Genomic DNA, 24,686 nt, shown 5'->3' with positions numbered 1-24,686 from the left:
TTTTCATTGTGGAAGATACCTTCTTGTCTATTGCGGTAATCTCTGGTATGTTTTGTGAAAATCTGTATTGCCCTTGTATGTTTGTAAGAAGATGCCACATTTTGCTGATGTACTTTTCATCTGATTATTACAAAAAGAACACTCAAGCTGCTGTCAGCCACAACTCGTACCCATTCATCACACACAGATTTACCAACATCACATGTCACCGTACCGCTTAAATTCTTACCACGTCAGCCGTCGGAGAGTCGGTCAATGCCGGGGGTACGCATGTGCATTTCTGGAGTAATCGGTGTCTCCATCAGCTTTTGCAGTGTGTTCTTCGGTCATTTTTTGGTCCGACGTGCCAACTTCTATACAGACGCGACAGTTGGCCATGACGGTCGACATTGGATTCGTGTGTCGAGGCCCATAAAAGGCACACTGTGACACTCAATATTTTTAATAATACACTTACTTTATGCTCGCAATTTTGTTTGTGTTCAAATGCGTTTCGCAAGCATGTGGGAGGGGTGCACATATATAGAAATATAATTGTAGGGTCTGTCTACGTTGCAGATTTTCACCAATGACGACCGGGTTCACTATATACTCTTCATGCATGCATGTCTTTCCAGGAAAACGAGTGCATGAGAATCAAGATCCTGGGTGACTGCTATTACTGTGTGTCAGGCCTGCCGGTGTCTCTGCCAAAACACGCCAAGAATTGTGTGAAAATGGGCCTGGACATGTGTGAAGCCATTAAGTGAGTTATTCAAATATTCAAGTGACTTAATAACAACAAAACCTAGACTACATTTACAATTCTAAGTCCCAAGCTGCCGCATGTACTTTATTTGAATTTTTTTTGCTTTGTTTCACGAGCCCAAATTACATTTATGCATGTTTGAGATACGCAACCCACTTGGGTGAAAAACAAAAAAAAAAGGAGACTCACGACTCACTGTAGCCGATACTTTGTCATTTATTGAACAGTACAAAAAGTCATACAAAAACAACTGAGAACACTCGCAAGCTGCTTCAGTAGGACAAAGCCATTTTTTGTGTGCTTTTGGCGGTCTAGAACAGATTAGTGGGAATTTCAATTCGTTTCAAAGGATTACATTCAATTTAAAATGATTTAAAGTGAGTTTTGAGGCCATTAATGGATTCAACTATAAGTCAAGGTACGGCTGTGCTTCGAAAAGTTTGTTATATTGGGCATTTGGGAGAAATTTCAAGATGAACCTGAAATGTACTATATCCTCTACAGGAGAACTTTATTTGACCTTCTGTAAACGTTTGAATGGTGTCAGTTTTTGCTGTTCTCTAACAAGGTGCACATCAAAATCCAAAAGTTTACGTTGTATTGATCGACAAAGCATTTTTTGTTAAATTAGAATTAATATTCAATGAATTCCTTTTTATTTACAGTTTGACGTCACACGATCAAGACAATGTTTAGGAAAAATGATAGTTGCTACTAGTAGTAATTTAGCTGGCCTTGATTTTAGTTTTTTTATTTATTTATTTTTTTTAATCTGTTGCAGGCAGGTACGGGAGGCCACTGGCGTGGACATTAACATGAGAGTTGGCGTGCACTCGGGCAACGTGCTCTGCGGCGTGATCGGCCTGCGCAAGTGGCAGTTTGACGTGTGGTCGCATGACGTGACGCTGGCTAATCACATGGAGTCCGGAGGCCTCCCGGGGTAAGTGCTGCGACTACCTTGCAGTACTGTTGAAATGTGTTGGTCCGCGTGCAATTTATTGTTGCAGTGCATAACTATATAGAGTAGAAAAACTGATTTTACAAATTTAATAATGCAGTGTGTATGCATTTTCCTGATTTTTCTTTTTGGATTCCTACAGATAAAACTATTTTTACTACTTTTTTTAGTTCTGCATGAAACATTTATTTTTCTCTGTGAGTATTTGTTTTTATACAATACTAAAAGAAATCTGGGAATTATGTTTCATACAATGCAAACAAATATTTATTGGTAAAAATGATTCATACTTAACACAAAAAAAACAACTCAATGATTTATTGATAATTCGTACAATACAGTAAAGACATTTGTGATAAAAATCGCCCAATATTAATAAACAAATATTTTAATTGGATTTTTTTTTGTGCATGTTTTCATTTTTATTAAGTTATCAATCAACCAAACAATTCCAATTATACAATATGAATAAATAGAACAATGTTCATTGCAAACAAGTATTTTTAGACATTCATGTAGTTAAAAAGCTTCTGATTTAAATACAACGCTAAAAAATACATAATTCCCTGTGGAAAATGCTCATGTTTTGGTCCCATAATGTGAAAATACTTATTTTTACTTGACTCCCAAAATAAACTGCTCTTGACATTTTGTTTAATTATTATTATTATTATTATTATTTTTTTTTTTTGTCTGGTGTTTCTAAATATCAACACGTGACCAAAAGCAGTGAAACCCCCCCCCCCAAAAAAACAATCAAAAGGCATCAAAAACATTATGGTCCTTCTAGACGTGTTCACATCACCGAGGCGACTCTGAAGCATTTGAACAAGGCGTACGAAGTGGAGGAGGGTGAGGGCCAGCTGCGGGATCAATACCTCAAGGAGCTCAACGTCAGAACCTACCTCGTTATTGACCCTCGGGTGAGTTTACGACCTTCTGTGTCACTTGAAAAGGCTCTTGATGCTTGTTACGCAAGCACTTGAAAACATGGCTTGAAAACGACATACACAGTTTGTATGCATGATGTGTGGGTGTATGGAAGATGATCTCAATATTGCGCATTGTAAATGTCAAATACGGCAATACCTTGACTTCCAAGTGCTCCAAGTGAAGTGGAAGAGAAAATGGTAGCAATTAAGGAATCACTTTTTTTTCTTTATATTCTGTTTTATGACCTCGACAAGAGGACTAATGCCGCCACAAGTCGCCTCCAATTGGAAAAAAAATTCTTTTCCAGAGCGGCGGTACCGTGATGCAAGACAAATGAGCTGGTGGAGTCATTTAGGAGTATTTCAGCGGACCTTTCTCAAGATAATGGCATGAGGATGATGGAGAAAGCCTTCATGAATGCAGCGTCTCAGTGAGAGATGACTCAGTGACGTGTTTAAGATGCCACTGCTTCTTGCTCAGCCTAAAATAAACCTCAAAGTGATTTTGATGAAACTGCAGCTTGCGATCTAAATTAAACTCTCCAATTTCCTGATAAGCCATTAGTAAAGAATGCATCAGTCCATTTTCTTTTCTGCTGCTTGTATCCGTCTCCTTCTTAAAATGAGCAAAGCCAGGATTTCTTGATGCAAGAATGAAAGCTACAGCTTGTCAAGGGTGCGGTCTACTTACGGTTAACGGTCTTCGTCTTTGTTTTGTTGTAAGCTGCTTCCAAATATGGGCACGCTGGCTACCCGGGCGCCGTCGTCTGTCCGTCCTGCCGAGCAACACTGAACGAGTGCAGTGTGAAAAGGGCTTTAGTCGAGTTATCTATCACTGGATCAAATTTTCTAAGGTGTTGTATGCCTCTGATGAGTCCAAAGATCCGACGCAGAGCGGCCGCAGCGTCTCCAAGCCTCGAGTGAGCGACGGTCTGAAGATGCGGGCGTCTGTGCGCATGACGCGCTACCTGGAGTCCTGGGGGGCCGTCAAGCCGTTCGCCCACCTTCAGAGCCGAGAGGGCTTCGCAGTGGACCCCCTAAGCAATGGAAAGTCACTCAGCAAGGTAAGCAGGACTGCAAAAAATCTACAAACGTTTAGTTATGTGATAATTACCACCTTGCACAATAGAAATAAACAGAATGACTATGGGTAATACGTAGTTTAATAAAATGTCTTGACTTGGAAATAATTAGCGATGGTCAATACCACTTTTTCAGACTGACACCAGCACAAGTATTCAATCTTAAGTACCCATCGATACTGAGTACCGATAGCAATATTACTTACGAGACACAAAATTAAAAAAAAACACAATGGCAGCTGTGTGTGGACGAAAACCTTTCTGTCTTTCGGACACACATGATGATTTACTGATGTGGTAGTCGCTGTGTAGCCCCACCTACTGGCAATGTGGAATCGTTTGATGACAGATTCATTATTGCAATTTTTTTGCCTCAAAAATCTAATGAGTACCCGATACCTTGAAATAAGGCTGGTATCAGCCAAGTACCATTACCTAAGTACTCACCCATCCCCAGAAAAAAATCCATAGTTTGAATTAAAAAAAAAAAAAACAAGTCAGATTGTTTCTTTTGCCAGTTGTTCAACTAGATAAACACAACATTGTGTAATCCATTGTTTGTTTTCCTTCAGGACATCCCATTGCGAACAGCACCCAGCTCCAAGATCACTGAGAGGTAAAAAAATAAATAAATACAATAAACCTCCTTTTATTTTGATCACATATTGCAGCATAGTTGTGCTGTAAATAAAGAGTCAACATGCACGCCCATTCCAAAGTCAGTCAACCAGCTGCATTTGTCTCATGACAGCGATTTTCCGTTGATTGACATGACAACGCCACTACCTGCTGTGTGTGTTTGTGAATTGTTTTGTGTTGTTACTTGTTACACTCCTCCTATGACAGCTTTGATGAGTCACTCGAAGAGCGATTCTCCTTGTCCACGCCATCGTTCACCAGCCATAAGTGAGTTTGGGCCCCTGGCACACTTCAGGAGTTCTCAGCCTGAAATTAAGAAACATGCGCAGTACTTATGAAAAAGCACAATGCTTATTTCATTAACCGAATCATTGTATGTCCGCAAATAGTGGTGCTTCTATTTGTATATTTTTGGAATACAGCGTTCCCTTTCATCACAGATTTCATTTATAAAATATGTTTAGAGCAAGTGCCAGGTGGGAGGCAATTCAGTTCTAGTAATACAGCGCGTCTCATACATGAGGTAGCTAGCTCAATGTGCTTCACATCGTTTAAAAAAAAAAAAAAAGATTCAGAAGAATTCAAGAATTCCTGACATGTAAAAGCAAAGTCAGGAAATAAAACGTAGTTGACTAAAATAATGTTTAATGTATATTAATCAGATGTGTCCAACACCGTTCGTTGAGGGCCCCTATCCAGCACATTTTTAAATGTCTCCCTCCTTCAACACACTTGATTCAAATGATCTTAGTACCAAGATGCCACAAGATGGCACCATAGTATTATTTTGATTTTTGACACGTGTTGGGCCTGAGTGTGAAAATCTGAGAGCCCGAAATCTCAAACTCAAATGTGTGTGTGCGCCTCAGCTCAACAAAAAAGATAAAACACCGTATTAGAAGTATGGCCACTATTTGAGGTAATACAATACTTGATTGGACTGAATGACTTTGGTTTGAAGCTGGGTGAGAACCGACAAATCCTAACGCCCCAACACTAACCTCGGCAGGGCCATCGCTCTCTTTGTCCTACTCACCACATGACAGCGCTCAACCTTCTCTCAGGATCATGCCGATGCGCTCTCCTGAGCTCTAACCGGGGCGGGGCGTGTTTGTATCTGCTGTGTACATCTGTGCGATGCCTTCCTTCCTGCCAGATAGTGTAAGGGGGCTTTCCAAAGCCCCCTGAACTGCGCATCTAACTCACAGCATCCGGTTAACTCCCTCCCCCTCTGTGTACACCACAGGCATGATCTATACGGGCAATGCCTCCTTTTTCTCTCTGACTAATGTGCACACAGCGGCCATTAACCAACATCCCCGGCCTTATGTCTCGGGTTTTTTTTTTTCATTAATGGCGTCTGCTTTTTCGGCACAGGAACAAGTCGCAGAAGAGTCGCTTTGATGAGGAGCTGCACAACGAGATGACAACCACCATAGATGAACTGGGCAGCAAGTAGGTCCATTCCATAGTCAACCTCAGAAAATGTGAAAAACCCAAACACAAACGCCGTAGGAAATAATTGAAATGGGATGATGGCATCCCAGGTTCAAACTGCCGCCATCATAAAGCCTCATTAAAGTTTCAGCTTTCATCCACATCCTCTAAATGTGTAGGATGGCCTGTGGCCATATGCGGCATTTGTGCTAAGCAAACGTCTCAATGGGCCACTAATGGTAAACATAGCCAGGACAGCCTGAGCAACATTTATTTTAAGAAAGTAATTGTCATTATTTATAATCAATTTAATTGCAGTCAATTCATTGTTTGCTCAAATATCATGTTGATGAATGTGTACTGTGTAATTGCATAGCAGTTTGTTGGATTCAAAATAAATTAACCAATATTTTTTTTAAATATATATCACATTGAGGAATGTGTATGTAAAATAATGCATCTTAATTTTAAAATGATTCTCCTTTTATTTGATTTTAGTATAACTTTAATCACAGCGAAATAGTTATTTACTTTTAGTAGAATTATTTTCCACTTTAATGAAAAAGAAATCGAACAATTATGTGAAGTAGATTGTCCACATTGCTGCCATTAGTTATTTGATGAGTTAAAAATAATTACACGCACACAAAAAATAAATTTTAACACATTGCAAGGAAAAAATAGCAAAAATAATGTACAAAATATTACAAGAGTCCAGTGGTGTCAAATCCAGGTCCAGAAAGTAAAAGAACTGCCACAGTTTGGCTGTAGCAACATCTAATCTAGCCACACTAATCAACCAGCAGGTGAGCACCTGTGTCTAAAACCACACTGTGACAGAGTTTTACTTTCTGGACCTCAATTTGACACCTCTATTGGAGTCTTGATAATGTAAATGCACCAGGCCAGTGTGTTTTCTCCTCATGTTCTGGCTTCTAATTTTCCCAAAATATGCGTGGTTGCGTCATTGAAAACCACAATAATGTAAATTGAAATGCTTTGTGGCTTGAGCGTTCATATTACATACCTCAGCCTTCAAAGTTCCACGGTATTCTAATACACAAAAGATCCTGCTGCTTTTAGACTGCAGCTTCTCTAGTTCACCCTTTTTTTTTTTTTTTTTTTTATCTCCTCCTTCCCAAGACAGTGGTACAAGTCTGAGGAGAGTGGCAGTCTAGCCATATGGTTTCCAAAGAAAGACCTTGAAAAACAGGTAAGTTGAACAAAAACAAAAACTCTCCCACTTTGTCCTCATTTTGGTTCCCATTCAAACGCTCCGTCGTTGTCTCCGAAGTACCGAGCCTTGGATTTGCCCATGTTCAAGCACTACGTGGGCTGCGCCGCCGTCATCTTCCTCTGCATCTTTTCCATCCAGATGTTAGTCACCAGGGAGTGAGTATGAGCGGCAATGAAATAAGCGCAGAAAACTGAAGGTCCACTGACGACCGCTCGCTTTGTTAACTGTCAGTCGACAGACACTTGGCGTGACGTTTGCGGCGTTGGCGTGCGTCCTGCTGCTGTCCCTCGCCATCTGTTTTGCAGCTCACATACAGGTCAGTGCAGAAAGCTGACGGGTTTGACACGCATTCACCTGTGATGAGAATGATAAATGATCATTTGGTTTACATGGAGCCCCCCCAAAAAATTATGGACAAAAACTAAACAAAATGGATACACGTCACCTGAACAACACCTCAAGGCAAAATAAATGCAAGGTCAGCTCATCAACCTTCAAATAATTTTTATGAAGTTGAATCAAACGTTTGAATATATTATTACATACTTGAATACCCTATTGCCATCTCTGTAAAGTTCAACAGCTGTGTAAAAATAAATAAATAAATAAATAAATACATTTAAAAAAAAAAAAAGGAAAACGTAAAACATACTGACATATCACTTGTCCCCAAGCCTGGATTTTTTTTTACATTTTATTTCTTTTTAATCCCTGTGGTGGTATCCGAGTTATAAAGCTCTGCATGTACACAGACGTCAATGATCATTTTATCCTCCATTATTTTTCTTTCTTCTCTTTTCAAGCAACCCGCCAAGTGTACATGAGTCTAAGTGTGACGTAGAACTTCCTGGAACTGATTGGCTGTCGTCAAACGATGCGCCAAGAAAGTAAAAATCTTTTAACCGCGCCTAATGGGTGAATTTTCGGCACTTTGCTCTGCGGCCCATCGCTCCAAACGCGTTATCCGTGTCGTCTTGCACGTAAGCACGCCCGCCCACCCGAACTACATTGACTTCAATTCAAACAAACCGCCAGAAACACTCACAACAGATTTGGTGTGGACTTAACATAATAAGTAGACACCATTTTTTTGTGTTCTAGGGGCCACAAAAATATATATTTTTAATTTAGCTGACAATTAGTTGTAATGGACCCCTCCGCCATGAATCTGTTAAACCAAGATTTGACTGTATTTACTAGAAGCTAGAATAGACTGTTTAGTTTCCTTAGATTTGAAGCAATTGTAAGCCATTTAGTCACATTGAAATGTTTAATCCATCATGATCGCTTCGACAGTCTTGTTGGCGTTTTGTGAGGAAAATAAAGCAGAGTCCTCCCAGTGGAATGTAGAGGTGGAGAATGTGAGAGCGAAACGGTTCATATCCAAACCACCAAAGGTTTCAACATTTATCAGGGTGACGCCGAATATGTGGAAGCGCTTGCCAGTCGCTGTAGCGCAGCTGTCAGTGTCAGTGGAGCAGGATGAAGTGAAAGAGTGACACGAGTAACAATCTTCTTAAAGATATGAAAATGAAAGCGGTCCTCATGGTGAACTACGTTAAATGTTGATTAAAATTCTTGTCTGTGACAGTCAAAGCATCAAAATGAATTACTTGTTGGGTTGTAATCTCCAAGAATGATTTTAAGGATGTTATCTTGCTCAGAAAATAGCTGACTATTGTCCAATTGACATTTTTAGTTGATGAGAAACATATTCCAAATCTTTGCAGTTGTGGAGGGCCCCATGACGGGCTTTGCCTTGGGGCCCCAAATGACAAAATAATGCCCCTGCTTTCTATAGCTGGAGTGACTCGCGTCCTTGACGGGAATAGTCGACCCTCACATATCGTGTGTGACAATGGATGTCAGAGATCTTCTTTCTCCACGTAACTTCTCCGCCTGTGTGTGTGTGTGTGTGTAGCGCATGTTTCCAGAGAAGCTGTCGGGCTGCCAGTGGCTGGCGTCTGTCTCTGAGGCGGTAGTGAAGAAGCCGTGCGTGCGCCTCCCGCTGGCCGCCGTCACCACCGCCGTCATCGTTCTCTTGGCAGTATTCAACCTGGTGAAAAAGACACCCCTCTCATTTATATTTAAAAAAAAAAAAGAAAAACACTCCAAGCTTTGTACTTTGGCTCAATTCATTTTTCCGACCTTGTTATCCCGCAGTGCTTCGTCCAGGCACATTTTCCAGAATGTTCCAGTGGTGACGTTTCCGCCCTGGCTCACGCAAATGATTCCCAGCGGCTGGGATTACAGGGAGGACTCTTCTATCTGCCTGTGAGGGGATTAGCACTTTATGGCTAGAACGGAAAGAGAAGGTTGACGCCCCACACGTAAAAAGACAGGTTTTTTTTATTTAATCGGAAAAGTAAAATACATTTAACAGGAAATAACATTTTAAATTATATTTTAAAAAATGTCCCAAATTTTATTTACTACCATTTTACTTTTCACTGCCGTTTTTTGAATTCTTCTTCTTCTTATTATGATTTAATATTTTTATGATTATTGCCACGTATGCATTTGCTGCTACGGAAATGTTAACCAGTCATGTTTGATTGTGATTGGTTTTTTTTCCCCAAGGTTTGAATTAAGGCACACGCCACCATTTGTTGCCGCTCTTAATGAATGTATTCCGTCAACACTTTTACCTCTGAAAATTATTTATTTTCCCCGGGAACGTGTACTTGTGTGAAACGTGTTAATTGGTATGACTTACAATTGTCTCCACTGTGGCTTTCCCGCCAGTACTCTGTGTACTGCTGCATCCTTTCCCTGATGGCTTGCGGCGTGTTCTTACGGGTCAGCTTTGAGCTCAAGGTGCTCTTCCTCGCACTGTCATCCAGCGCGTACTACATCATCATCCTCAGCACCAACAAGCAACTCTTTGTGGCCTACGCAGACGTCCTCCACGCTCAGATTACCGGAGAGGGCAACTGCAGCAGGTGGGACTCGATATGACGATAAGGTCGCTAATGTAATAATAATTCTTAAAAAAATAAAATAAAAAAGGCGCTGTGTGACAAGCCAAGTATCCGGTCACATAGGGAGGGATTTAGAGCCATGCGCTTACATGGAAAGAGTGTTATGCAACCTTGATTCTGATGGACAGTTGGTCCAGAACAAGCTTTAAGGCTGTTCAAATAAGACCATATTAAAATGTGCATAAAACTTGATGCGACAAATCTTATCAAAGGAACCAAAAAGACATTTTGTTCCCAATGTAAATAGAAAAACTACAAACAATTGGGAAAAAAAGTTAACATGACCATAAGAATATACAAATAAGGAAAAATTTGCCTGACAAAAAAGTAAGGAGAAATTGGATAAAAATTAAAATAACCTAAAATGCAATTGATTATACGCAAAAGTAAAAATGGGGAAAAAATACATTACATACACATTAAAAATGAGAACTAAATAAGAAAACTGGAAAAAAAAAAAAATTGGAAGAAAAATGTGAATGATTAAAACTCAAAACAAGAATTAAAAATGCCCAAAAATAAGAATTAAAATAAAAAAAATAATGAAAAGAAAACAAAAATTTAAAAAATTCATATTAATAAAGAAAAAATCATGAATTATTTGTAACAAAGTATGACAATAAGAAATGAGAATTAAAAATACAAATTACAAAATGGCTAAAAGATAAGAATTTTTTTTTTAAATAAATGGAAATCCAAACTAAAAAATTAAAAATTAAAATAATGTGGAAGAATAAGGTAAATGTGTAATTATTTGCAAGAAATATGAGAAAATCAACAACAATTTAACAAGAATTAAAATTCTGTGACTTTTTCAAATATACAAATTAAAAATAGATTGAAATATTAAAAAACTAGGATGTGAGAAAAATGTAAATGATTGTAAATTCTCTAAGTAAGAAATATTTTTTTATATAAAAATAAGAGATGTGACTAGAGAGGAAAAAGTTCAATGTCATCTAAAAAAAATAAAAAAACATAAAAAAAAAATATTGCGCTGCTTTGTTTTCCACAGTCTGTCAGACGAGTCAATGGTGAGGCTGGTGGGCCTGGTGAAGCACCCGCAGGTGATGAGCTGCATCTACATCACCTTGTTTCTGGTCACCATGCTCATCATCTCACAGCAGGTGTGCGCCCACTCTTCATTATCACCATTATCATCATCCCTGTTTCCAAACCAACCATGGCGTTTGTGTGTGCGCGCGTTAGAACGAGTCGTGCTTCCGCCAGGACTTCCTGCTCAAGTACAAGAACCACACGGAGCAGGACGAGATCGAGACCCGGGAGAACCTGAACCGCCTCCTGCTTGAGAACGTGCTGCCGGCCCACGTGGCCTCGCTCTTTGTTGGCGAGAACAAGAAAAACGAGGTGAGACGCCGGTGTCCCCAAAACAGAGATGGCCTTGCAACCACATCGGCTTTGTAAATGCGTCCCATGGACTCCTTCTCCCCCCCCCCACCCATCAGGATCTCTACTACAAGTCGTACGACTGCGTATGCGTCATGTTCGCCTCGGTGCCCGACTTCAAGGAGTTCTACACCGAGTGCGACATCAACAAGGAGGGCCTAGAGTGCCTGAGGCTCCTCAACGAGATCATCGCCGACTTCGACGAGGTTCGCCGGCCAGAGGCATCCCGCCGCTCCTTTGCACCCTTGCGATTGATTCATCACCTGACGAGACGATGGTGTTGTTCTCTCGACAGCTGCTTTCTAAGCCCAAGTTCAGCGGTGTGGAGAAGATCAAGACCATCGGCAGTACGTACATGGCGGCGGCTGGCCTCAGCGGGACGCTCGGTCAGGAGAACAACCAGGTGGGGTGACGCTCATTAATAAATCTATCTATATCTATCTATATCTATCTATCTATCTATATATATATATATATATATCAATAAGAGCTATAAATTCAAATGTTTTTCAAAATGAATAAATAAAATTAAATCAGAAGACAAAATGAAACTGAATGAAATCGTTTTAATTTTAAAGAAATAAAAACTAATGCAAAAAGTAAAAGAAAAACGAGAAATACAAACTTAAAATACAAATTAAAATGAAATGTAAAAAATTCACACAAGTAAAAATAAATAACTGAGAAATATACATTATATAGAAATAGAAACAATGAATCAATAAAAATACAACTAAGAAAAAAGGAAAATGTTAAAAATGAGAAAAGTAGATATTAAGTGTTTAACTTAAGTAAAAGTAATACATGTTTGAAAAATTATGATTAAAATTTTAAAGAATTAAGATAAAAAAATACAAGAATAAAGACTTAATGCATTTATATTATATTTATAATATAAACTACAAAAAACATGACAAAAATGCGTGATTTCTTTTTCAAATGTATGAAAATACTAAAAATCAAACAAAAATGAACCACGAACAAACTCAAATATTGTCAAACTACCCTTGGTTTGATTGATGTGTACCGTAATTGAGAGGGGACAAGAAGCGATCGTGTCACCCAGTGGCGCTTGTCTCCACTTGGTGGAATTCTTTTTTGCGTGTGTCATTGAGCTTTGGACTTTTAGGAGATACTCTCCACATTTTGGCTACACTCCAAATTATATTTCTTTGTTTGAACTCTTCCAGGACAGGGAGCGGCAGCAGGCGCAGATCGGCATCATGGTAGAGTTTGCCGTGGCGCTCGTCGGCAAGTTGGATGGCATCAACCGGCATTCCTTCAACAGCTTCAGGCTGCGCGTGGGTGAGTGTGCGAGTGCGTGCGTGTGTGAGGCCGGATGGGAAAGCTTATGTCATCTTCCCCACTGCCAATTTTCATCAGCGCTTAACAATTCCGCACTTGATTTATCGCCCTTTCACACTGTCTGTAAAAACTATCATTTACGTTTTTTCTTCCGTGTGTGTGTGGGCGTGGGGGGGTGTGCGTGTGTGTGTGAACCACAAAAGGAGAGAAAGGCATTTTAACTTCCAGCAAAACTTCTTCATAATTTCCTTAATTTCTATAAAGGAATTTAGTTTCTCAGTATAACTTCACGAAATACGTGATTTGTGCCGACCGCGTGAAGACATGCCATTATGTCCCTGCATGAAGTTTTTTGGTGAAATGAATAAAATGCTTTGAAGTCATTGGCATTTTGCCAAATTTCAATCACGACAAATGGGCGACTCTTAATCGCAAAACATTTTAATTTTGGTCATAGCATGTGGCCAAAATTTGATGATTGACCAAATTTAGGGTTGTGTTCACAGTCAACGTTTAAGTTTTCTTTGTTGTCGGGTCATCGGTGTTGCGCAGGTATCAACCACGGTCCCGTGATCGCCGGCGTGATCGGTGCCAGGAAGCCTCAATACGACATCTGGGGCAACACGGTCAACGTGGCCAGCAGGATGGAGAGCACTGGTGAGCTGGGAAAGATACAAGTACGTCCAAGTTCACAATGGCTAAATTCTAGCTTGCATGTTGACACACAAAAGCACGAAAAGTTTAACTCATGATTAGCTCTTAGTGTCAAGCCAAAGAATAATTGAGCGAATCGTGTGCGTGTTGACCGACAGGTGACGGAGGAGACGTCGGACGTGCTTCACAGGCTTGGCTACTCGTGCGAGTGCCGCGGTTTCATCAGCGTGAAAGGCAAAGGCGAGCTCAAGACCTTCTTCGTGTGTACGGACGCAAGCAAGCAACAAGGCATGGGCCTGAGCTGAGGTCGGGAGGTCATGCTTGACAAATGCAAGGCGAGCTTGTCCGCATGAGGCAAGTGTTTGCACGCCTGCCCCTCTTCCCCCCGCAGCACAAGGAGTGACTGTAATACAGCTGTGAACCTGCGGTGGTGCTGCAAATTACAGGAATTTGTGTCTGGATGAGCTCAAGATGGGTTTTATTTTTAACTAACTGGAAAAAAACAAAACGAAACAGTACCTTCAAACAAAAAGGTCCGACTACCTGTGCGTTTCACAGTACAGGTTCTTTATCAATTTTGGTGCATCCTGTCTTGATAAACATCCATGCTGGATTTTGTGATTTGCTGACACAAAGATGGGGCGCAACTGAGTACCGGTAGTTGCTAAATTATGGGCAGTTTCTCGAGACATTTGTGCACATTTTCTTTTTTGTCATGAAACATGCCCACCCGAACTTTGTGGTGAGGGATGTAACTGATGTTGCGGCCCACCAAAATATCCGCATTTACATCAGGATACATGCACATATGGACATGTTAGGGAAGAACACCTGTAACTTTTGTACTTTATTGCCCATGAAAGGAAACGTATTGTACTAAACCATTTTTATGTAGACTTTTTTTTTTGTGTCCGATAAAACAACAGATTCTGTTCGTGGATCATTTTGTCGGCTTTGTTACTGTGTAATGAGCAAGACGCGTGCTGTGGTTTGACGGGTCATGTTTTTGTGTATTTTTAATGGGACAATCTAAGAGCTGTGTCGTCGACAAAGCATGTTATCATGTCTGGAGTGTTGTCATCATGCCTGCTACTTGCTTACTTGTGAGGCATGTCTCTTCTCAAGCAGGACTGACTCCGGAGCATTCATCTCGTGGCCTTATTCCACCGACCATCTTGTCTGTAAGTGTGTGGATATTATGATTAACACTCTTGTATAGTTGGCTTTTTCTTGCGTGTGAACAAAATGTTCTAAATAAATTATTCACAATGGGTCTATGGTTTAATTTAAAAAAAAAAAAAAAGTTTATTGAATGTCACACAATGAGGAGTTTTTGTACACACACACAAAAAATGTTTTTTAAGTCATTAAACGGCAGTGATGGGCAGTGCATCATGACAACTCGGCGTGGTGTCCATGGGTTCAGCCGTCTCACGCACTGAAAAGCATCAACAGGGACATTTAGGTGAGTTTCAAACCGAATGTTTATTACACTGGTCAACAGCACATTTTAATCAGAGATGGATTTATGTATGTTTTTTTTTCTCTAGCACATCAGGTTTTTGGGATATTTTCATCTATTGTTTTTAAGTTTGACCATAAAAGCTTGTGAAATATGGAGATTACTGTGCAGCATTAGCATTAAGTTAGCATTAGCATCTCTTTAGCCTAAAACTAGTTGATTAATTGCTCAAATTGTAGCTAGCAGACAAACCCTCAACAGTTACCACAAGAAAACCAAGCCCCCACTGGTTTGGAATTAATACTGCTAATGTCACCATTTCTTGCTCTATGGTAATCAACATTTTCCATTGCCATCACTTGTGTGATGTGGTGGCACTAATTCCTTGCAATGCTCTCTGATCTGAAGTCACATGCATGATTTTTGCCCAAATATTGCAGCCAAACTCTTAAAATTGACCATTTAGATTAAATTCTTCTCTATGTGAATTAAGACATGAGCTGAATGTATTCACCTGTGGTGAGGTCGATGAGGTGCTCAGGAGGAAGCGCGATGCCCATGGCCTTCCTGATGGCCCAAATGCTGCTGATGTCGCGTGGGGCCACTCGGCCCGTCAATTCGGCCAGGTTGCCCATCACCTTCTCAGCTGCAGACAGATGGACAAAAAAAATAAGACATTTAAATTTTTTAAAGAGCAATTTACAGGAAGATTTTTCTGTCTAGCGTCCAGTTGTGTGTGTATGGAAATAGAGTGTTCCAAAACATGTTTTAAAAGCAATCATCTTAAACTACCTAATCTAGTTCAATGATCAATTAAACAATTCAGGTGTTCACAAGTTTATTGTGAATATAAAAATCAAGAAAATTTTTGGGGACAACCTGCATGTCTGAAATGTGTTTTAAAAAGAGTTTTAAGCCGTTAGAGCTCAACGTGTGTGGAAAAAGTGGCTTATATCGGAAAATGACAATAATAACAGTTAAGATTTTATTTTTTTTTTTTACCCAGCTCCAACTCCTTAGTGCTTGGCGCCAGCAGACAAATCATGTTGGGCGGCTGTTTGGTACTCAGACGTTCCCTCTGCGCCTCGTGTAGCTCTCGCAGGAGCCGCGTGGTCTCGTCCAGTTTCTGCTGCACGTCTGCTGCCACGACAACACACAATCAATGTTATTGATCCTCAATGAGGCACATCATGTCTCTTTGATTAATGCCTCGTGTTGATGGTTTTTTATACCTCCAGAGACCTCCTCGGCAGCGAGCGGCTCCGTTTTACTGCAGCCCGAAGCATCGTGTTGGAGTGCCTAAAGTAGGAAAAAATCCACATTCAATGTGGGACAACTTAAGGAACATGAAGGTAGTGACGATACACTCTTTAATGCCGGTGGTGGGGCGTAGTCGTGGAAATTTGTTAAAATTCAGCCTCTGAAGCCACTTTCACATACCAACGTCTTGATTAGACTCAAGAAAGCATGCCATTTTTGCTGCGTTATTCAGATACATTTCCTGCCATGCTTTGCCCACGTTCATTCCACAAACTCATGTTTCACATTTTAGCATTGGCCAGCTGTCTATTATTTGTGTTTCAATTGTGGTCGCAATTGGACAAAATCTCTACAATGAGTTGGTCTTAAAAGGACCTCTAGAAATGGCAGCTTTAAAAAAAAAAAAAAAAAAGAAAAACTTTCAGACATTAGAACTCTTGAGAACTTTTATGGGTTGTTGCTAAGTGAAACTGACTTCTGTGGCTGAATTTTCCCCAAATAGTCAAAGGTTGCCGCCGCCATACTCCGTCCACACCTCAAAATATATGGCGGTTTAGCGTTGCCCCCTACCTGCTACATGTGCCTCAAATTTAGTAACAAGCTGACGAAAGCATACGCTTGCTTGCCTTTAAGGAACACCTGGAAAGGAACAAAATGACTCTAAACCGGCTGCTTCAAACTAAAATGGCAGACTTCTTCGGACTTATCAGGCCAATTTGGCTGTTTCCAGGTGTCATCAAACAAGAGTTTGTCCAATTGACGCCTGCATTCAGGACAGATGGCCGTCACTGAATTGTGAAGGCGAGCTTTAACGACAGACTTGTCATCATGGCTAGCAAGTTTGCCTATTCATTGTGAAGTGGACATTTTGATCAGTTCCAGGAGTTGTTCAAAGTAGGGCTTCTCCTCTCAGCCGTCTTTGGGCAGTAGAGGTACTCAAATTGCTTGAGTACTCGTTTCAGTTCGAGTTCAACAACCAATTTGTCCAAGACCTTTTCTGGTTGCTATCAATTTTTAAGGTGACGCTTACTTGTCATTTTTTTTGTTTTCGACATTACATTTGGACAGAGCATGACGGCGAATCTTGACCACCTGTCGTGAGACACGGAAAGTTAGACATTTTTGTCTCGAAGCGCCCATTTAAGGGTCATTTTGGCCAATTCCAGGGGTCCTTAAATAAGGAACTTGCTGGAGAGATTTGGTCTTATTGGCAACAATTTGAAACCATACATCGTCGCTTTCTGGTGAAACCTTATAAGCCCTATTTTTTTTTTTTCACAAATCCATACCAATGGTCCATCCCCACTTCGTCTGTAATTTTTACACACTTTTGGCCAATTTAAAATGGGGAAAATAGCTTGAAAACAAACACAAATTAAAGGCCATTCTTGAACGCAACTTCTGTCAGAGAGGTGTTGCAGTGGTGTGGCAAACTGCTTCAGTTTCCTCATTCTGCATAAGCTGTGTGGCGTAATTGTCAAGTTTTTAACATCGGGTGTTTTTTTTCCCCAAGCCCTGCGATGCTTTGTTGCAGAAGGACACTCAATCGCGTGTCAGAGGAAAGTCTCAGTTTCATATGAATAGCCGCTTGGGTCATTGTTTTAGTCATTGCATGACTAATGGATTAAGACCTTTACAACGACATTTGTGAAGATGTTGTCGGGCAGATGTTTGCTTTTGTCATGTTTTTAAAGACTTTTTTCATGGTTGGGGCGTCACGTGAGAGCGGACTTTGAAGTACTTTGCTGCCGCCAACTTTGTGGTGGTACTAAATCATCGCCAGCATTGAATTAGCGATTTTAGGTTGTGATGTTGCAGCGCAATCACAGTATAATGTATATTATAACCTGAACGAAGCGGTGCCTGGTAACTCAAACAAGCTGGCGGTTCTTTGACCTCCTGTAATGTCATTTTGACAGGAGGAGAATTCCGCCCAGGAGCGACAATATATTAGATGGGCAGCACTCCACTATAAAGATTTAGAGTTCTTATAGCATGGCAATGTAGCTTGATGACTTGCCGAAGGCACCCCGTTTCGAAGAAATTTCATCGGCAAGCCCCCTGGCAGAAATGTATACGTGTAATAAGCTGCGACTGGCGAGCTGAGGGGATGAGCGTTAACTGGAGGGAGGCCAAGAATGGCAAACAAGACAGCCTAAGTGTGTGTGCGCTGTGAGGGGGCCACTCAGCAGGCGGCGAATGAAAACACAGAACTCCCCTCTGGGGTCTCAGCTGGCTGTGTTTTGAAGATGTTTCCATTTGAATCACAGTGAGTGGCCGCCATGTTGACACAGCTGCTCAGTTGAACATGCGCTTTGACTTCCAAACATCACATGCTGGTGAGGCTTTGCTTTTTTTTTTTTTTTTTTCCCCCACTTTCACTGACATTTTGCGCTGGAATGTGAGAGGCGGCAAACAGGTGCGTGGACCCTCTGAATCCACCCACACACACTTGACTCACCTCTGCGTCAGCTCTGTCCTCTTGTGAAGGCTCCTCTATCTGCTGGACACAAAGACATTCAAGTTCCTGTTGTTGTATTTATTAGGAACTGTGTAAAATAAAAAGAACCAAAAGTTTACCGGTTCGGTCTCCTTAAGCTTTTTCGAATGCTCGCCGTTAGTCATGGCGTCCAGAAGGTTGTCGGCCATCTTGTACACATACTCATCAGACTTGGACAGGAACTCCGACAAGCTGCCGACCACATGTATCGATCTTAACAATTAACAAACTACAATTGCTACAGAGATCTGAGTAATTTAGTAATGCCCCAACTTGAAGTTTACTGTTGAATTGAATTTAAAACAGACAATTACACATTGTGCACTCAAAACAACCACATAATTCAGCCTTTACGTACGCTAGCTTAATGCTAACGAATAGCATCCATATGGTGGTGTGTTAATGCTTTGAACACAAACAATACAGCAACACATGTAGACAGACAATATAAATCCACTCTAAGAAATCTGACAAATATTACTGCAGCTTACAAAACTCTTCTCCGTTTGAGTCATGACCGTATTATACTGCTCCTCGGTAGCCAGGTTGACCACACCAGAAGGAGCTGATAGGAATTAATCTTGATGCAACGTTTAATTGTTTGCATTTAATATGATTGTTATTACTATGTTTACATACAGTACAACCTTAGAGAGTAAATAGCACTCTATTCTTCTTGCAAACACTTTTGTTGTGGTTTTAGGGAGCTGGAATGGATCCAAGGCATTTCCATGCATTTCAAGAGGGAAGGATGATTTGACACGCGAGTATTTTGAGTTACGAGTGTGGTCATGGAATGAAGAAAACTTGTATCTCAAGGCACCACGGAATCTTAGGAGCTCCCTTCGTGATACGAGGCATCTGCATTACACATCATAGCCGACTGGTGGGCTGCCAGGTTTGTTGTGTTCACTTCTCAAAAAAGAAAAACTTTCAAAAGCAAACTAAATGGAACACTACCTTGAAAATACAGATTTTCAAAACCATATACAATTTGTCAAGTAATGTATTTCGTGATTACCAGGTCAAATTCAAATTGAGTCTTTCATACATTTTAAGCCGAGCAAGTCGCAAAATTGCCAACTCAAGTCTGACTGGAGTCAAGTCACGTGACGTAAGCAGAAACTGACCTGTCCGAGCCCTGCTGGCTGGACTCCTCCCCGTAGAGGCTGTAGATGAGGTCCGAGTCGTCCTTACTGACATTGGAGAAGCTGGAGTCATAGGTGGGCGCGTAAGACGTGAACGGCCCGTAGTTCATGTAAGACACTGGGAAGCGGACAAGATGGTTTTGTTTCGGTGTCAGTGGAGAACTGGAGTGTATGTTTTGGCCATACCTGGAGTGATGCGGTTCCTCTTGTCCTCCCGGAATCCCTGTAGGCAGTTGACGCCGCTTTGCAGACGTGTGGACATCATGCCCAGCTTGACGGGGCAGTGTCCTGCCTCTGTGGAAGCAATTACATGAGAGGGGTTCGAGGTAAAACGGTTTTGTGTGAAACAGCTTCATGTGTCAATGGATGGACAGGACAGGACAGGACAGGGTCACCACCATTTTTTGGTTTCTTAAACACCTGGCACTCCCTTCTCCCACTGCGATGCGTTAAAAGCAATTGTTGTTGTTCGACAAATATTTTTTACACAACACCACAGGCTGATGCTGACATGTCATCTAAATGTCTGATTGCAGAATGTGAAGTTGTGGTAATATCCCACATTTGTTGGCTTCTGTATAAAACTAAAAATATTACCGCAACATTGAGGCAGCTGTCTGGAATCGGATTTGAAAATCGAAGATATCTTGCAAATGTGCCTTCCATTAATTTTAAGCAGCTCAGGCATGACAGCAAAGGAATTTGATCAGATGCTTTTGTGAGTCTTTTGATCTATCAATGCCTTTACCTCCTGCTGACGGATCAGCTGGGTTGACAAAAGCCAGAGTGGTGGAGCCATCAGATTGCCTCTGCCTGCTAAACTCCAACTGAGACGGACAAAGATTCAAACCATTACGACAGACCTCCACCAAGGCAGTCATTGGGTTCTGACAGACATGTTTGCTCACGTCGCATTGCAGCACTCTGTTGGACAGTTTCCCCCCGGACTCCTCGATGACCTTGCGGATGTCCTCAAGCTCTTTCTCAGCCTCTTCTTCCTTGGTGTCCTTGTCACGTCTGGCCGTAAATGAAAGGTGACAAAAAAGTTTGCTTCATTCAGTCTGCTCAGAGTACAATGTGCATCATTAGGACTTCTTTGGTGATAGCAACGCACATAAATCGAAAGAACTTGAACATTTACTTCAAAGAAAGAATGCTAACAGCTAGCTTACTAAAATCTCGCATGCTCCCAATAACCAAATGGAAAACACAACATAATGAGTTACACTTTCAAGCTATTTCTACAATTGAATGGCAACTTTCTAACAATTTGTAGGCAAACACCGAGCATGCTGTCAACCTGCATTCACCTGTCAGTGAATGATCACAAGATGGGGTTTAGGCAGGTTGCTGACATGCTAGCTGTTAATAACCCAACGGTATGTTGGCATTTGGCTGCAGACTTATTCCAATTCCAAAATGTGTGCTTTTAATTTCAGTTCCTGCACTTGGAGGAAAAGATGTTTCTGCACATCTGCCAGTTTGATATTTGGCGTCACATGTGTTTTTAGTAGTAGCCAGAACGACAAAGACGCACACAAAGACGTCACAAAACGAGACCAGACACGCCGAAATACATTCCAGGCGTTCTCCGCCTGCGGCCCCACGCAATAGCTTTAAAAGAGGGCATCAGAGCAAGAAAAAAAATAAAAAAGAGGCTGGCAGATGCTGAGGGTGGGATACCAGGCGAAAGAAAAGTGGTAGTAAGAGGTTGAAGGAGACCTGGGCGTGCTGGGTGTCTGCGAGCGCTCGCTGCCCTCTGTGCTGGCTTCTCTTTTGGTCACCAGGCAGGCCAGCCCTTGAGCCTGGCATTTCTGGGCAGCCTTGTCAGACGGATCCAGACCGGACATGAACTCAATGCTCTGCTTCAGGCTCTCCAGACGCTCCTGAAGGTGGAGGACCGGTGTAAGCATTGAAAGCGTTCTGCTGCCCCAGTGTGGTGGATCTTGTTTGCGTACCTTGCTGAGGATCTTCATGCCTGAGTGCAGCAGCTTGCGAGCGGCTTTGTGGTAGATGGTTTCGGGCTTGTTGTACGCCATGGCGTTCTCACACATCGTCCGGAAGTCAATCTACGATGACAACATTGACATCTCGAAAATGCAATTGCGCTCTCAATTGCTTGGGAAAGCTGAAGAGCTAACGCTGAACTAAAAAACCTGAGCAATTAATTATTTTATTTTTTTTTTTAATCTGAGACTAAAGCTTTAATAATTAAAAAAATAGGCGGTCGTCAACACTCACAATTTTTAATTACTTGCTTTTCAAGCGGTTGTTTTAGTGTGTTAATGTGTGGAATTTCAAGTAGAAAATTAATTCCATTATTTTGGAATAGGTTATGACATAAAATGTGGAAAAAAGAGCTGTCGTGATGCAATGTGCATATATCGAACAAAGACTCCTTCCTACCTTGAGCTCGTCCAGGGAAGTGTAGTATTCTTTCTTGACTTTGTCTTTCATGGTGCTGAAGTCCATGGGCTGCTTGATGATGGCCGAGTAGCCCGGAGCGATCAGGTCTGTCACGGGGAAGGTGAAAAATGCACTTGGGTCTTTCCTGTCCACGACAAGAAGCATATGACATTATTATTGTTCCGTGACCAAGCTCGTAACTCACTTTACTCGCGTATCAAATCAATATTTCCTATTGAATGAACTGAAATGCCATGAAGCGAATCCAAACAATACACGCAAGCAACCAAAAGACCACAAAGGATGCTGTAACGACAGCGCCATTACATCTGCTCATGGGGATCGATACTGTTTGAGCTGTTAATGTCTCTTATACAACTAAGATTGATTCTCAAACGTAAAACATTGATACATTTTTAACTTTAGTCATTTGAGCTACTATATATGCAGTATCGTACAAAAAAGGCAAAAGAGTTTTAATACAATTGTTACATACTGACAGCTGTCAGCAAAATTCATTTGGGGCAATTCATTAGGGGTTTAAATATAGGTTAGACAGTCGGGGCGTTGACGTGTGAACAACCCTTCCGAGAGTGTCTCAACAAAATGGTGGCATACCGTTGGAGCTGTCTGATGAGTTGGTTCAGTGCTTCCTGTAAGGGGGTTTGTTCTTTCTCTGCTGAAGATGTCATTAAAAAACAAAATCATTACAGTAACCTGCAAAGAAGACTTGTTTGTTTTAGGGTACCTTCCAATTTATCTAGTTCCGATCGGATAGGAGTCCTGCAGTTTTCCCGTTCATCTTCTCCATCCCCATCGTGGCCTTTCTTCTTTTTGATCACCTACCATAACAATGCCAATCAATCAATCAATTAAAATCACTAAGAGAACAGAAGCTTCATTACCTTTTTCTTTCCTTTGTCGCTGTCGGGTGTGCCACAGTTCCTCTCTTTGTCCTTCTTTTTCTTCTTCTTTTTGTCTTTGGCCTTATCACAGTCCGGCGACTGGTCATCATAAAAAGTGTCCCGGCTGGAACTCCCCGTGGTTACCTCGTTGCCGGACACCTTTAAGACCAGCTTGAGCGGTCTCTCTGCATATTCTACAAAAACAGCCAAGGGAGACATGCAAGTGCTGGGCTATATGGTCTTCAAATAAAATCTCAAGCTTTTTTTTCCTACAAAAATCAATTGACAATGAAATTATAAGAAACAAGCTTTTGTGAACTCTTCTGGAATTTTCTTTATTTTTCCAGACACCGAACAAGCTTCAAAAGATTATTTTTTATTTTACCAGGATTAATTTGCACGAGCTTCCATTGAAACTATGAGATTCCTCACACAACCTTTTAATAAAATGAAATTTTAAAATCCACATTTTTATCACAATAAATATAAACATGTACAGCTGAGAAGATGACCTCTGCAAAACATTTGAAGCTTGGAAGCATATACCTTACGGCAAACGTTATCTCGTCATAACTGGGCTTGACAATAATAGCTGATCTAATAAGTCTGACAGGACTGTTTACTTGCTCACTCCTAAAGTTGACTTCACTCAAATGACTTAAGTGCGTTAATGGGCAGCCTTCACTTCAGCAACATGTTATGTTATGCTTCGCTAAATCAGTAACACGATGGTTACCTAGCAACGACAAATATAAACTCGTTAACGCAGGACAAATAACAGCAAAAGCCCACATAGACATGCTAACTAGCTAGCTGGTAAACTAACGGCAAAACCCATTGAAATGCTAACAGTCAGCCCTCTTAATAGTGACAACAGTCAAGTCAGTGACGGTTACAAACGTGTAATTACCAAAAAGGGAACATATGATACAACCCGGGAAGTCTTTACCTAAAATCGTCTCTCCCACATCTAATTTAGTGTTATGATTGTGTAGCTATGATATTAGCATCAAAGCTAAGTCCTCGGTGAAGAATACGACCATTCCTTCGCTGATCAAGTATTTAAACAAAAACATCTAACAACAAAAGGAGACTGTTAATGAGTCAGGAGTTAAATGTATACGTTGATTAAATACCTTCATATGCGTGTTTGTCCGACTTGTGTTTCTTGTGTTTCTTTCCCATTGTTTGTATTTTCTTCAGGCAGCGGTTTCGTCACCACCGGCGAATTTCATCTGTCCCTCAGCAGACAGGAAACTCTGAAGAAGTAAATACTCGGCCGCCACCTAGAGGCGAGGCAGTAGCATTGCCTTAAACTACTGACATTTGGAAGGCCTTTCGAGACTCGGGAACTCTCATAATACCAAGTAATAGGAGAGTGACTCGTTATATTTATTCGTTACTGACAAAATTAAAAAAATACTTTTACATTTCAACAACATTACTCCCAACACCGAAAGTAATTAAGTCCCAAAATGTACAAAACACAATTGAGCATCGAACGTTGGCATCACGCATTCCACATTCTCTTGCGCCGAATACAATTCATCCATACATGCATTCTTCTGTTCCTTGTTAGTCATTATTTTACAAATGTGTAGAGAAAAGAAAAGTTGAACGCAATT

At 41.0% G+C, this 24,686-nt stretch overlaps 2 protein-coding genes and 1 long non-coding RNA gene across 9 annotated transcripts in view; 1 reads left to right on the top strand and 2 right to left on the bottom strand.

Annotated features, from left to right (window-relative positions):
* The window catches only part of adcy7 (adenylate cyclase 7), a 47,085-nt gene extending 32,434 nt beyond the window's left edge, over positions 1–14,651 (top strand). The window contains exons 8-27 of one of the 3 annotated variants that reach the window (XM_088295668.1): positions 618–745; positions 1,530–1,688; positions 2,497–2,629; positions 3,514–3,702; positions 4,293–4,336; positions 4,567–4,626; positions 5,737–5,814; positions 6,940–7,009; positions 7,091–7,188; positions 7,265–7,349; positions 8,955–9,092; positions 9,197–9,307; positions 9,779–9,975; positions 11,030–11,141; positions 11,224–11,382; positions 11,481–11,627; positions 11,717–11,824; positions 12,612–12,726; positions 13,279–13,383; positions 13,539–14,651. In XM_088295668.1, coding sequence (XP_088151794.1) covers positions 618–745; positions 1,530–1,688; positions 2,497–2,629; positions 3,514–3,702; positions 4,293–4,336; positions 4,567–4,626; positions 5,737–5,814; positions 6,940–7,009; positions 7,091–7,188; positions 7,265–7,349; positions 8,955–9,092; positions 9,197–9,307; positions 9,779–9,975; positions 11,030–11,141; positions 11,224–11,382; positions 11,481–11,627; positions 11,717–11,824; positions 12,612–12,726; positions 13,279–13,383; positions 13,539–13,705 — 2,403 coding nt within the window. In that variant the 3' untranslated portion in view covers positions 13,706–14,651. Of the gene's footprint in view, positions 1–617; positions 746–1,529; positions 1,689–2,496; positions 2,630–3,513; positions 3,703–4,292; positions 4,337–4,566; positions 4,627–5,736; positions 5,815–6,939; positions 7,010–7,090; positions 7,189–7,264; positions 7,350–8,954; positions 9,093–9,196; positions 9,308–9,778; positions 9,976–11,029; positions 11,142–11,223; positions 11,383–11,480; positions 11,628–11,716; positions 11,825–12,611; positions 12,727–13,278; positions 13,404–13,538 lie in introns of all 3 variants that reach the window. The other 2 variants (XM_088295666.1, XM_088295669.1) reach the window with 2 other exon arrangements.
* LOC148337023 (uncharacterized) lies at positions 5,999–10,104 on the bottom strand. Its single transcript, XR_015843138.1, has 3 exons — positions 9,750–10,104; positions 9,182–9,330; positions 5,999–9,089 (listed from the first exon to the last, which is right to left on the bottom strand). It is a non-coding gene; the product is annotated as an uncharacterized LOC148337023 (long non-coding RNA).
* A 9-nt stretch (positions 14,652–14,660) lies between the features above and the next one.
* On the bottom strand, positions 14,661–24,319 carry brd7 (bromodomain containing 7). Of its 5 annotated transcripts, none has more exons than XM_088295670.1 (17): positions 24,198–24,319; positions 23,062–23,255; positions 22,905–22,998; positions 22,775–22,835; positions 22,157–22,301; positions 21,709–21,819; positions 21,473–21,636; positions 20,659–20,767; positions 20,499–20,577; positions 19,937–20,044; positions 19,733–19,868; positions 18,683–18,794; positions 18,564–18,605; positions 16,075–16,141; positions 15,845–15,982; positions 15,357–15,488; positions 14,661–14,818 (listed from the first exon to the last, which is right to left on the bottom strand). In XM_088295670.1, the coding sequence occupies exons 1-17, from the start codon at positions 24,244–24,246 to the stop codon at positions 14,748–14,750; spliced, it is 1,812 nt and encodes a 603-aa protein (XP_088151796.1). In that variant the 5' UTR covers positions 24,247–24,319; the 3' UTR covers positions 14,661–14,747. The 5 variants fall into 5 exon arrangements, with proteins under 5 accessions (XP_088151796.1, XP_088151798.1, XP_088151797.1 ...); XM_088295672.1 differs by having other exon boundaries at positions 15,845–15,979; XM_088295671.1 differs by having other exon boundaries at positions 18,564–18,602.
* Positions 24,320–24,686: the final 367 nt, after the last annotated feature.

This window comes from Idiotropiscis lumnitzeri, chromosome 5, assembly GCF_059441095.1.
Source record: "Idiotropiscis lumnitzeri isolate Australia: NSW breed Sydney's pygmy pipehorse chromosome 5, RoL_Ilum_1.0, whole genome shotgun sequence".
Taxonomy (NCBI): Eukaryota; Metazoa; Chordata; class Actinopteri; order Syngnathiformes; family Syngnathidae; genus Idiotropiscis; species Idiotropiscis lumnitzeri.
The sequence above is the reverse complement of the archived record's forward strand: the minus strand, read 5'-3'. Positions and strand labels throughout refer to the sequence as shown.